Source organism: Lacerta agilis, chromosome 15, assembly GCF_009819535.1.
Source record: "Lacerta agilis isolate rLacAgi1 chromosome 15, rLacAgi1.pri, whole genome shotgun sequence".
NCBI lineage: Eukaryota > Metazoa > Chordata > Lepidosauria > Squamata > Lacertidae > Lacerta > Lacerta agilis.
The window spans coordinates 39,148,845-39,163,270 of record NC_046326.1 but is presented as its reverse complement, the minus strand read 5'-3'; the positions used below and the strand labels follow the sequence as shown (position 1 = coordinate 39,163,270).

The 14,426-nt window shown below is 40.7% G+C and overlaps 1 protein-coding gene across 3 annotated transcripts in view; it reads left to right on the top strand.

Annotated features, from left to right (window-relative positions):
• Window positions 1–14,426, top strand: part of BRIP1 (BRCA1 interacting protein C-terminal helicase 1) — a 144,014-nt gene that overhangs the window by 23,411 nt on the left and 106,177 nt on the right. For all 3 annotated transcript variants that reach the window (XM_033172174.1, XM_033172173.1, XM_033172172.1), the window contains exon 7: window positions 12,539–12,835. In XM_033172174.1, the coding sequence (XP_033028065.1) occupies window positions 12,539–12,835 (297 nt within the window). The remainder of the gene's footprint in view (window positions 1–12,538; window positions 12,836–14,426) is intronic.

Sequence of the window (14,426 nt, the reverse complement as noted above, 5' to 3'; positions counted from 1 at the left end):
GCAGTTTCAGTTGAAAATATTATAAAAGAAATTACAGTTGAAAGCATTATTTCATCCAGTGATAACAGGATCACCTGGAATAGCAATTAAATGTCTGGGTGAACAGGAATGTTTTCAAACTCTTCTTGAAAGTTGACGGTGATGGAGACATGTGCACCACACACTGAAAAAGCTCTGTTGTAGGCCAGCGCAACTGGGTGCAAGGCCATTTGCATCAGTTGCCTCAAAACTATGGAATGATGTCTGCTTAGAGGTAGACCATCTCTTCTGGCCCTTTATAGGTGATTTCAGAGTGCATTCATATGACCTTTGTTACTGCTGGGGAGTCTTCAGGGATGTTCCCCGACTTAGCTCTTTAATTTTATGTTTTGTTTTAACTTATATTTGTGTACACTTCCTTGAACTTTGGAAAGGCAGCACAGACATGTTGAATAAAGAAATAAATGTGATTTCTTCTTTATTTCCAGTGACTTTATTATCGGTGACCAGTCTGTAGTAGCCTTTAGTTTTTGCCCTTCATAGTCCTTTTTTAATTTTCTGTAGAAATATTATACTTTGCTGTGTAATGGGCCTTTGCTCAGAAACTGATTTATAGTGTATGAGATGATGGTGATTAATTTATATACCACTTACATACCAAAATGGCTCCTATGAGGTTTCCAAGTATGAAATCCATACACAATTAAGATACACAGTGAAACAGTTACATCAAATATCTACAATTAAAATCTACAACAAAATAAGCCCATTAGAAAGTGTAGCAATTAAAACCGTTAAAAGAGCAAATAAAACTATTAGTTCAGAGTGTTAGTACTAGTGGGAATGCTTGCATAAACAATTGTGTCTTAAAGAGGTGGTGGGATGTGAATACTGATCAGGTGTCTCATGTTTCATCACTGGTGCCACCACTGAAAAAACCCACCACTCTGTTACCACAAGCCAACCATCATGAAGCTGTGGCAATATAAAACATAACATAAGAACATAAGGCCAGTCTGGTCCAGCACCTATTGTCAGAGCAGCCAACCAGATGCTTATAGGAAGCCTGAAAGGCAACAATCCTTTCCCCACTTGCGAGTTCCTGCTCCTGGTATTCAGAGGTACACTTGCCTCTGATAGTGAAGGTAGAACAGCCTTTGTTGCTAGCAACCAGTGATAGCCTAATCCTATATGGAGCTGTCTGGTCTTCTCTTAAAGCCATCCATATTGGTCGCCATCACTACTTCTTGTGGGAGCGAATTCCAGGGTTTAACTATGTGCTTTGTGCAGAATTACTTTTCTTTTGCCTGTCCTGAATAGTCCAACATTCAATTTTATTTGAAATCCTTGGGTTCTAGTATTATTGGAGAGGTAGAAAAAACCTCTCCTACTTTCCCCACACTATGCATAATTTTATATACTGTACCTTTCTAGCCAGCACATGGGACCCTTCCCCAACTTGATGTCCTCCAGGTGTTGGACTCCCAGCTCCCATCAGTGCCCCTCAAAAATTGTCTATCTGGTGGTTTGACTCATTCCTCATATGCAGTCATTGGAGGGTAAAGCTTCCATTGTTGCAGAAGCATTGGGTCTGCTGAAGCACAGACTCTCGTGGTTTTTAATTTTTTATTTAATTTTATTGAGATCATGGGGCGGTTGCGTTAAGGAATCCCCACTTACACTCAGGCAAGAAAGTAAACAGTAAATGGAGAGTAGTGTAACAAACACTTGGAGTATCAAGAAACAGCTGTGAAAAGGATCTGTCTTAATGTGCTAGCCCATTGCAGTTTAACATATTGCTTACAACCTCCACAATGGGGTCCGAGTGACTTCGGTTACACATTCCAGGAGACTGGCAGTCTGTTACAATCAGAGCGTGGGCTCTCGAGCGGGGCTAGCTTACGGCGGATGGGATGAAGAAAGTTGTGGATTTGTATTACACACTCTCACCTGACACAGTATCCGATCCCTTACCCTCGCTGATTGACGTCCTGAATGAGCTCTTTGAAGCAAGCTCCAGCTTAATTAAAACGTTTGCTTGGTTAGCGGTGATCTGTGAAAGCCGGTGATAAATATTGAATCGGGTTCACCTGCTGGTTACTGCGAGTGGATAAACAGCTGCTTTGTGCAGTTTAATCAAGAAGCTGAAGACTACGCCTTTTAAAAAGAAGGTTTTATTTGCAAGAGAAGCTTTAATAATGCCACTCCAGTTATCTTAGTAGGTTGTCCTTGTGTGAGATTTCGCACACTGGGCATTCACCACCAGGCAGGTTTTGTTTCCTATGATATGCAGATGGGGAATGTCAAGGAAGCGCTTACAGCTACTGATGTCAAGGATCATAACCCCGCTGTTTTGTTTAGCCTTAGTTTGCTTGCAATTTTTATTTCTGTTTCTGATGTTTTCATTCTTTGCCTTTATAACTGCTGACCTTCTAAGCTGGCTTATCCTGGGTAGAGCTGTCCCCCAGAACAGGGGAGCCATGGTGATGGTTTGGCCATTAAATCTATCTGCTCATTTGTTTTGCGTTCTGACTGTGGTTAGTCTTGGCTGCTTTGGAGGCTGATGGGGGGGGGGAACCTCCACTAGTTGGCTAAGACTGGTAGTAACTATCTCCCGCTGCATAGGTGAATATTTTCCAGGACTTAAAGAGATTGGGTTAAATTCTGACCATTTCATTTCCTCCCCCATGGTATTGACTTTTAAAAACATAAAAATAGCCTGCTGAATCTAGTCCAGCATCCTGTTGTCACAATGGCCAACCAGATGCCTGTGGGAAACCTGTAAGCAGGACCCATGCATAAGAGCGCTCTCCACTCCTGTGATTTCCAGAAACTGATACAGTCATACCTCATGTTACGGCCGCTGTGGGTTGCGTTTTTTCGGGTTGCGCTCCGTGCCGAACCCAGAAGTACTGGAATGGGTTACTTCTGGGTTTCGGCGCTCGTGCATGCGCAGAAACACCAGATTGCGTCACACGCGTGCGCAGATGCAATGCTGCGGGATACGAACGCTGCAGGTTGCGGACGTGCGTCCGTCACGGATTACATCCATAACCTGAGTGTCCACTGTATTGAGAAGCATTTCTGTCTCCAACTGTGGAGGCAGAGCACAGCCATCATGGCTAGTAGCCATTGATAGCTCTCCCTTCCATTAAATTCCTCTAATCCTCTTTTAAGGCCATCATTGCCTCCTGTCAAAATAAAAAAAAACTTCCTTCCAGTAGCACCTTAGAAACCAACTAAGTTTGTTATTGGTATGAGCTTTCGTGTGCATGCACACTTCTTCAGATACCTGACTATGGCAGACCAACACGGCTACCTACCTGTAACATTGCCTCCTGTGTGAGCAAGCTCCATCGTTTATTTATGCACTGTGTGAAGGTGTACTTTCTTTTGTTCTCTCTCCCTCCTGCCAACTTAAGTCCTCCAACTTTTGAGGTGCCTTTGGCCAATGTGGCCTTTTAGGAGAACAAACCAGAGTGGCTCATAGGAACCGAAAGCAACATCCCAGGACACACTGAGGCGCTCTTTGTGCACATGGCCAGGTTGGAGGTGATGCATGCTGCTTCTGAGCTGATTACACCCCACATAAAGAAAGAGCCATAAGGGTAAGGCATGGACATCAGCTGGTGAGCCCTTTACTGGGCTGGGCCTAGAGATCCACAATTTCACTTGTCATAGTGAGTATCTCACCCCTCCTCTTGTAAGTGTGGCAAGTGTCAGGCTTCCTCCCTACCTCAGACCCTTGGAGGAGGCAAGAAATTTCTTCCAAGTATTTCATAAATGCATCACAACGTGCACAAGCTTCTTTCAATCTCAAAGCTGGAGAACATAGAGAGCTGCCTTATATTGCTGATGACACCACATTGTTCCAGGTGGTAAGAACAAAAAGGGGGATTATAAGGAGCTCCAATGGGATTCTCCAAAGTTGGTGATTGGGCGTTAAAATGGCAAATGCATTTCACTGTAAGCAAGTGTCAAGTGGTGAACAATGGGGCAAAACAAATCATAGCTGCATATATTCTTATGGTACGGATGCCAACTTTTTGGGACCCATGGACACATTTGCAAACTGGAGAAACTGTCATGGGCATGCCTTATTTCATTGGGAAGGGAACTTGCAGGCACCTGTGGCCACTGTTTTGGCAACCCTTGGCTTATGGCAGGCTTCCTCAACCAAGGCCCTCGAGTTGGTTTTGGCCTATAACTCCCATGATCCCTAGCTAGCAGGACCAGTGGTCAGGGATGATGGGAATTGTAGTCTCAAAACATCTGGAGGGCCGAGGTTGACGAAGCCTGGCTTATGGGATCTGAACTGGTGGTGACTGACCTGGAAGGAGATCTCAAAACTGTGCTGGATAACTCAATAAAAATATTGAATCGGTGTGCGGCAGTTATGTAAAAGGCAAAGTCCACAAATAGGGATCATTAGAAAACGAATTGAAAACAGAACAGCCAGTGTTATACTGTAATGCCATTTTTACAGATTTGTGGTATGGTCACACTTAGAATACAAATCTGGTCACTGTTCAAAAAGGATATTAGAGCTGGAAAAGATTCAGAAAAGGACAAGTAAAATTATCATGGAGCTGGAACACCTCTTCTGTGAGGAAGCCTTAAAACAATGTGAGGCTTTTGAGTTTGGAGAACTATGGCCAGTGAGGCCATGCAGACCCCCCCCCCCCAAACACATCAGAAGGCAAGAGGGCTTCATGGTACAAATGCCAGATGTCGAGAAGTACAGCAAAGACGGACCTAATAATTTTGCTTATTTGCTGCAGAAATTTGGTACTTGGAACGATATAACAAACACGGGCATGGACTAGGGCACCAACAGAGAAGTTGAGCAGACAATTGACAGAATTGAAAGGACAACCAGAAGATGGCGGCTTTATTAACGTTTGGTTTTGCCGTATTCAAAATGTAAAAAAGAACACTTTAAATCCTGCATGGAAGTCTGTGGAGGGACCTTTTAGGAGGAAACTCCAGGATTCTTGGGATGGCATTTTTGAGTGTATGATTGCTTCTGTGGTTTTTTTTGGGGGGGTGGGGTGGGGTGGTCTTCTAGTTTGTATTTTCTGTCTTCTAGTTTGTATTTTCTATCCAACACCAGTCCTACTAAGAGTGAGACCTATTATGGCTAGCTCGGGTTCATTAATTTCAGTGGGTCTACTCTAACTAAAACTTAGTTAGATGCAACCCTGACAATTCAGTAAAATATAAATTAAGTAAAAATCGATGTCCTTTAAACAGGACTGCAGAGTTTGCTGTGGGAAGTGGGCTCCACATGTTACCTGGTAGTAAGGCTGTCCAGGACTCTTCTTCTCCCTCCTTGGCTTTCTCTGCTTTGTGTAACAGTCCCTTCTGAGCCCCCAGGAGCCACTTTGCCCTGGGAAGAGGGAGAAGCTTAGGGATAAGTTACTAGGGGATTTTAAACCACTGCCTGTTGTCCTCCGTATGTTTCTGCCCACCAATGCTAGCATATTTCTTTTATTGCAACAATAAAGTGTGTGCATAAGCCAAGTACTTTGTAGGTTATTGTTTTTATTACTTAGGCTGAAGGTAGAACCACATTCTGCATTAAATTTGCTAGGCGACTTCATAAAATTCTGCTGGTGAACATATTTGGGAAATGGTGACTTTTAAGTGTTATTTTCTTTACTCTTCAAATAATATTGTAGTGGGTTCTTTCTTTCAATGTGGGGCAGCTATGAAGTGGTGCATAAGGTATTTTTAATATTTGAATTCTCAATTCATCACATAGAAGGTTTTTTTTTTTAAAAAAAAGAATCTGAGTAAAGATATAATTAGAATTGAGTTTAGAAAGAAAGAAAGAAAGAAAATCAAATGTCTTTCCAATGTTATATCCCTATATGGTTTTTGTTTGCTTTACCTTAACCTGCATCAAATCTAAAGAAAGGGCTTGGGGTGTGCTGTTGCATTTGAGGGGATATTTTCTCATCAAACATTTGAGTGGGGCTGTTATTTTTTTGAGCTTGAGTAATGTTGCTTTGAATTACCGGTAATTAGTCAACGTGTGAGTTGGAAAACAGGCCGTGATTCCTCAAACTGTGCTGCAAGAGAAACTGCTAGTGTACTGTCAGGAATGTATTTTTTTTTTAAAAAAAACATAATTTATATACTGCTTGATTGTTAAAAAAAACCCAACAACAACCCCTAAGCTGTTTACAAATATATAGGCTTAAAAATAAAAATCATTATTAAAAACAGGTATTTTAAAATCTTCAAAAGATCACAAAAAATCAACAGTAGCCAAAACGAAATGATACATGTAACTTTTACATGTCTGGATAGGCTCACTTCAGCAGAAGTGTTTTAAGTAGGCTCTGAAAGGAATACAGCAAAGGCCTGTACTGATGTCAACAGGCAGGGAGTTCAAAAGTGTAGGTGCTGAAACATGAAATGACTGGATTTCTGAATTGTTTTTAAAAGAAAAAGAAAAAAAAGAGACTGGGATAAATTTATGGGGAAAGGCCATGATGATTAGGACTGGGTTTTTTTTTTTTTAAAGTTGACTAAGAACATGAGAGAGGTTGATAAAATGATGTATGGAATGGAGAAAGTGGATAGATTAAGTTTTTCTCCCTCTGTCTTCTAATACAGTAATCCTGCAACTTGCATGCATTTAACTTTTGCATATTCAACTTTACATGTGTGGCAAAAAAAATGTTAAAAATTAAAAACTGGGTGGAGTTCTGGGGGAAATGACCTCTGTACTCTCCATCAAACCCAATGGGTTTTGACCATACATATTTGTGGTTTAGGCGTGAGCCCTGCAATATAACCCCCACTTAAGTTGTGGGCCTCAGAATTGTCCAGCGAAACCAATTGACAGAGCATACAAAAATAAGACCTCCTTTAAACAGTGTAAAATTACGGAATTTGCAAGATCACAGCTGTGATGATGGCCATTAGCACAGGTGTCTTTAGAAGAGGATTAGACAACATCATTGAAAGAAAGTCAATATCAGTGGCTTTATGTTGATGGCTGCATGCATGTGAACCTCCAGCTTCAGTTGAAGTATACCTCTGAGCACCAGGTGCTAAGGAGTAAGAGCAGGAGAGGACTGTTGCCTCCATGCCTTGGTTTTGGGCTTCCCAGCATTTGTGTGCCCCCCAGCAAAAGACTGGATGATCTGGCTGGGCAATTTCAATAACTAATGTGGGGATGAAAACAAAAGAAGAATGCTATAAATTACATTTTACTACACTAAGGCACCTTTAATAGTTTGCTAAAATAAGCTGGGTGTATTTTTAGTTACTCTTCACTGCCTCCCCTATTTGCCAGTGCCTTTTGTTCAGACTAGACATTCAGTAACTTGAAGTTTGCCCCAGACCACATTATCATGCCTTCCTAGAAAATGTGAAACTGTCCATAATCAGCTTGCTATATATTATGGATGCAGCTCACAAAATCAAAACAGTCTATAAAAATTGCGAATGGGTGGCAACTCTATTCTTCAGTTACTTTTTAAACATACTAGGCTTTTATTTTAACAGACCTTATTTTAAAGTGCATAACTTCATCCCCTAAGACTTGTCTTTTTTTTTTAACAAAAAAAAATCTGCAAGAAGAGTGTTTAAAGGGGAGAAATTCCTTTTCAGAAAGATAAATAAAGCGAAGACCTCAGTTGCTAAAATTATAAAATTATAATTGTAACATACATACATATTCCTCCTCTCCCCCCCCAAAAAAGTTAGACAGGCACCTTCTTAAAGGTTTTATTTTTTGGCTGATGGCGTCTGTGGCTTGCAGAAATGTTATGACTACTGCAAAGCAGTTCTATACAATTTTACTGGTGACTATAAAATCAGACCAAGTTTACTACTTTCCTGATGTTGGTTTTTTTTAAAGTAAAAGGTAACATTTTAACGCCGCAGTAGAGGGTGAAGAACTTATTAAAGGCAGTATTATGCCAATTTCAAACCTTTTATGGAAAACCTTTAAGGCCACCTGTAAAATAATGTTATTTTTTCTTCAACTCTTCACAGATTTTGCTGTCTTTATGCCTTTATATATACACTAAAAAAAAATATCTTAATGCCAAGTACATTTTAATTCCCCCGCCCCCTAATAAAAGCTGCAGCAGAAGGCATTCATGTTTTTATTGAAAGTCAATTAAATTTTCCGATCATCTTGATTTGCATTACAGCATCATTGCTCATATTTCTCTATTATGGGATATTCTATACTTGACTCCCAGAGGGGTAGCTATATTAGCCTGTTGTGGCAAAAACAACAAGGAGTCTTGTGGCATCTTAAAGAGTAACAAATACACTATGGCATAAGCTTTTATGCTTCTGAAGAAGTCAATTTATGTAATCTATAAATTGGCTAATCTGTAAGGTGCTACAGGGTTCCAATGTTGATACAGATTGGCAGCTGGATTCCCCAGAGGCAAAAACTGCTTCTGTAGTCAGTTCTTCAGTTGTCAGCACAGAGGCAAAAGAGTAGTAGATCAGGGCTATCCAGTGTGGTGGACTACAGCAATGGTTGGATTATAGCTCCCATTTCCCCTTACCATTGGACATGCTAGCTAGAACTGATGAGAGTTGTCCAACAACCTCTGGAGGACACAAGATTGGCTGCTTCTGGAGTTGGCTTCTGGTTCTCACTGCTCTGAATTAAGATCTGATTTACCATAAATAGGAACATAGGAAGGTGCCTTATATCAGATCAGACCATTAGTCCATCTAGCTCAGTACTGTCAATGCTGCCAGCAGCTCTTCAGGGCATCAAGTAGAAGACTTTCCCAGCCCCGTATCTAGAAACACCAGGGATTGCACCTACCTGAGACCTTCTGCATGCAGAACTTGATTGATTGATTGTCTTGACTGTATTTATATCCCACCTTTTGCCCAAGTTGGCATTCATAGGTTGCTCACCAGGCTTTAGTGTTTCTTTTCTCTAATATTCCTCCTTGGGGAAAATAGGAACAGAAATAATCTGTATTACACTGAGTAGCTCAAGTATTATCTACACTGACTGCCAGCGGCTTTCCAAGACTTCACAAAGAGGACATTCCCAAGCCCTACCTGGAGGTGCCACGGTTTGAACCTGGGTACTTCTGTGTGAAAATCAGGTGCTTCTACCCCTGAGCTATGACCCTTACCCTCTAAAACAGAAGAATTCATCCACCAGTGTGTTGGAGGGGCACTCATTTGAGAGCACATCTGCAATGGACCTACCAAACTCTTGTTCCACCATATTGACATCACCATATTGACATCATCGTTGTTGTTGTTGTTGTTGTTGTTATCTGTGTGCTTTCTTTTCCGAAGAGCAAACCAGAGCCCAGGCAGAAATACCACACAACATAATTTGAATTTCACTTTTCTCTGCCTGGCTGTACAGCGGAGGCCAGCATGGCCGCGTATGTAACATACACTGCCCATCAGCTGTTTCCTCCTTTATCGCTGACAAGGGTCCCATTCATAACTCTTCCTTTTATCCTTTTTGGTGAATAAGTAATTATTCAATATAGAGAAGGCAGGATATTTGGAACGGGCTATTTAATGTGGCAGCACACCAGTAATGAAATCTGCTGTTACTGGCAACCTGAGAGAGGAATGTAACAATTCTAGCACGGCTGGTAACTCTACCCGCTTTGACGGCCTGTTTATTTGGCATGTCAGCGGACCTTTTATCCCAGTGAGTGACAGCTTCAGAAGGGTTGCATTTACTTCCATTCTATCGTGTATTGTAATATTTAATGGTGGACAAGCTTGAGTGGGACTGAGGGTAATTTGAACCTGCCTTTCCACAGAGCGGAGGCCAAGAGATAGTTGATCCCTGCTATTGTGGCGTAACGCGCACAGTGACTTTGCATTTGCTTATGGGGGATAATCTTACTGATTACAATTAAGAGGAGGGTGAAAGAAAGAACAAGAAATGGTGAAGCTGGCAAGAAAATAGTGTTTGGCTTCCTGTTCTCATAGTGTCATTTTTTGCACCAATAATCTTTTGTGCAGCTTTAGAACATAAGCATATTTTGTTCCAAGTAGCTATTTCTGCAGTGTTCTGTCACTCCCCTCAAAAGATATACGTTCCTCTTTATTAAAATCTTATAACGGCCTTCTAAGTAAGTGTACAAGTGAGGAGGGTTTCTAAGTGGCAATGTAATTAGAGTGGAACAAAGGCAGTTGAGCTATCATGCTACCTACATACCCAGCTTTATCCAGGATTTTTTGTTTATATAATATACAAGTACTCAGTTTTTCCTGGTTTGGTTTTATATATAATTTATTGAGCAAGTTAACTAAGCTCTATAGACAACATTCAAGACAACATTTCAGCAAGTGCTTCAATACATGCAGGTGAAAAGTATTGTTAGCATCACCTGAAGCTATCAGGTATAAACTTGACTGCTTCAGATTTTTTTGGAGCACTTTGGGTGCAATTGCAGGTATGTTTGCTCAGAGGTAGGGTTTGGGGAGAAAATCTATTTGATTTGCATTTGAAGGCGATCCTACCTAATCTGCTCTTTCCAAAGCAATGTGTGAACTCAAATACAGCCATCCTTGGAAAATCTCCAAATTTTGCAGTGCAATTCTCACTGGGGTAAAGTGTGCATATAAATGCATATGTTAGTGAAAACACATTTTATCATGGAAAATTGCTCTGTAAAAATGTGTATATTAGGTAATTGCATACAAATGTATATATTAAGAGAAATTTGTACTAAAATGCTACTGAATTTTCATGAGGACTTCAAAATAATTCAGAAAGTGTAGTGGAAATGTTGAGAACCAAACTTCAGAATGGAAAAATGGAAAGCTGAGAGAACTTGAAAGTGACAGATCCCTCTATCCCTACTCAGAAGTAAGTCATGCTGTGTTCAGTAGGACTTACTCCCAGGGCAGTATGAATAAGATTGCAGTCTTATTGGGATCAGGTTTGTTGTGAGAAGAGTTGTTTATTTCAGCCTTGGGCTTGTTTGTACACCTCTTGGTTACTACTTGTGTGAAGTGCCCACAATTGTTTTTAAAATAAAAATCTTCAATTTATTTATCTGCAAATTTATATACCATATCTCAGCCATTGCTCTCATACCTCTACTTTGGTAGCCTAGTTTAATTGTGAAAAAAATGGTGGCAGATTTGAGCTCTCTAATTTGGAAAACAAAGTCTTTAACATTAGTGGAGTCTGGCTGCCTCTAGACTACTGAACTTAATTAAATTCCTTTTGTAATGTTCTGACCAAGGTAGCCTTTTAAGCTCCTGTTTTACCAAGTTTTCCATTTATTCATGACCTTTGTTTCTAGAACTGGATGTAAAAAGTGCAGCCTAATTCTCAATATGCAAAAGAAGCTCCTTTAAGAATTTTTTTGGTAACTTAATTTGTGTCTGAAGCTGTCAGGTATCCAGTGTTATGATGATGACTGCTGTTTAATAGACAGCTCTAGTGTTTGTTTGTTTTTTAAATATTTTTTTATTAAGGATTTTCTTGTTTTACAAAGGTATATGAATGTCTCTCTTGTATTTTTCCATGTAACAGTTTTACACATCAGTTTCGTTTGTTGAGACATTAGGAAGAAAAGGGGGGAGCTGGGCGGGATGGAGAGATGGGTGAGGTGGGGTGGCAATGTTTCTACTTAATACTGTATATGTAGGGTTTGGTGTCAGCATCGTTTGTGCAGGTTCTCTGTTCGCTTGTGCTCCTTCGGTGGTGAGAGAGGTCGGGGTTGGCGTAGGGTGTGATTGTTCATTTGTGGTTGGCTGTGGTGGTCTTTGATTTCCTGTGTGAGTGGGGTGGATGAGAGTTTTTGATCAGGTTAGCCATATTGATTTGTATGCTGTCGGTAGATTTTTGTCATTGTCTTTTTGGGCTGTGTGTGTGATGAAGGGGAACCATACTGGGGTGAAGGCGTCTTCTTCTATTTGTCCACGTGTCAGCTGCTTACTGGTTAGTTTTTCTAGTAGGGCTGTTTTCCATACTACTTGGTACCATTGGTCCATGCTTACTCCTGACAGGTCTACTTTATTTTACCTGAAGTCAGACTCTTTTAAAAGGTAATGGTAAAGGTACTCCTGACCGTTAGGTCCAGTTGCGGACGACTTTGGGGTTGCACACTCATCTCACTCTATAGGCCGAGGGAGCCAGCGTACAGCTTCCGGGTCATGTGGCCAGCATGACTAAGCTGCTTCTGGCGAACCAGAGCAGCGCACGGAAATGCCGTTTACCTTCCCGCTGGAGTGGTACCTATTTATCTACTTGCACTTTGATGTGCTTTCAAACTGCTAGGTGGGCAGGAGCTGGGACGGAGCAACGGGAGCTCACCCCATTGCGGGGATTCGAACTGCCGATCAGCCCTAGGCTCTGTGGTGGTGTTAAATGGGTGGGGAGCATAGGAAGATAATTACAGCCATTTAAATGCTTTGTTTCCAAGAATAGTTGTTGATGACCCAATTTTCTTGTGTGTAGTCAATAAGAAACGCTTTTAGAGAAAGAGAATATGTGTGTGTGTGTGTGTGTGTGTGTGTATATATGTGTGTATTCCTGTTGTAATGTCCGTAAAGAGATTTCTCTTCCCTTCAGTTACAGCCTTCCAGTGCCTGCACTCAGTGCTCCTGTTCTTCGGTGAAAGCAAAAGTCAAAGAAGCAACTGATGAAAAGAAGAAAGAAAATGGAGGAAAGGCATTTGTCCCCAGAATATTTTTTGGAACTCGCACCCACAAACAAATTGCTCAGATTACTAGGGAGATGCGGAGAACGGCATACTCAGATGTCCCCATGACTATTCTTTCTAGCAGGGACCACACTTGTGTCCATCCAACAGTGTCCAGCTGCAGCAGCAAGAATGAAAAATGTGTAGAGTTGTTGGAAGCCAAAAACGTGAGGTTTTTTTTTTACCCTTTCCTGAAGAAAATAATATTCACTGCTTTTAACATTTTCTTGTGCCATTCATGTAGTATTCAGCAGTAGAATGCTCCTCCCTTTTCCTTATTTAGGGGTTTGAAAAATTGAGTTCAGTGTCTAGTTTAAAACATTAGAAAAATGCAAGTTTGATTTCCTCTGTACATATATATCGGAATAATGGGTTCTTCGTAGTAACCTCTCCCCTTAATACCAGCATTTGTTTCGTTTGCTTGTTTTTAATTAAGGATGACATATAGTCTGCTAAACTGTGGTGCTTGAATCTCATCAGGCCTCTGCGTTCCTGGAAAGCATGTGATCACAGTTGTGTGGCTCTGTGGTAGAGAAGATTTGTCTGCTCTCTTGAATCTTTTAAACATCTTTAAAATTTCTATTCTTAATTTGTTGTCTTTCATTTCCCTACATAGCTCCAAGCACTGAAAGGCCAGGCATTTAAAAAAAAAAAACAAAAAAAAAACCCACTGCTATTACATAGTATAGAATCTGGTGTGAATCTGGAGATCATGGCCAAAAGGGTTAAATCTAAGTTAAATAACTGGGTTGCAGATTGTGTGCTAAATGTTGCAAATGGATGGTCACTATCCACATTCATGCTCCTGTGACATGGGAAGACTTGTGCCAGATGTAGTGTGCATATATTTTAGTTATTTTTATTTCTATTCATATCATAATTTTATCCTGCTTTTTGCCCCTAAAGGGTTCAATGCAAAGTGCTATATAATAAAAATGATGATATGAACAAAGAGTTAAAAACCAGAACCGGCTAAAACACAATTCCTCAACAGGAGCCAAAACACATTCCAAAAGCTTGGCAAAGCAGAAAAGTCTTTTCCAGGCGCTGAAAAGTTAATGAGGAGGATGCCAGCGAGATAGTGAGTCCTGGAGTCACGGAGCTTGGACACATGTTCATTATTATGATATGATATTAAGATTAATAGCTCTTTAAGTAGCACTTTTAGCCTGCAGTCACATACTTAGCTTTCTGAGGAAAAGCCCCACTGAACTTAGTGGGACTTACTTTTCAGCAAACATTTATAGGATTGTACTGTAAGGAACATTTTGGATACATTTATCCCTGTCCAGTCAGAAAGTTCATTGGGTTGTCTTCAGCTAATTACTATCTCTTAGGCTAACCCACCTAAGAACCTTAGAAGAGCCTACTGGTTTAGACCAAAGGCCCATCTAGCCCAACATCCTATTCTCACAATAGCTAACCAGTCAATTCTGGAAAAACCTGCAAATAGGACCTGAGCCCAGCAGCACTCTTCCCATCTGTATTCCACAGTAACTTGTTTTCAGAGGCCATATGGCTTCCAGTATTGCAGATGGTACACAGCCATTGTGGCTAGCAGTCAGTGATACCCATATCTTCCATGAATTTGTCTAACCTTTTAAAACCATCCAAACCATTAGCCATTATTACAGGTTGTGCTAGCAGATTCCAGTCTTTGATGATGAGCTTTGTGAAGAAGTACTGCAATTCACCTATCCTGAATCTTCCCACATACTCGGCTACTTTGGATGACTTTTTGTTCTATTATTATATGAG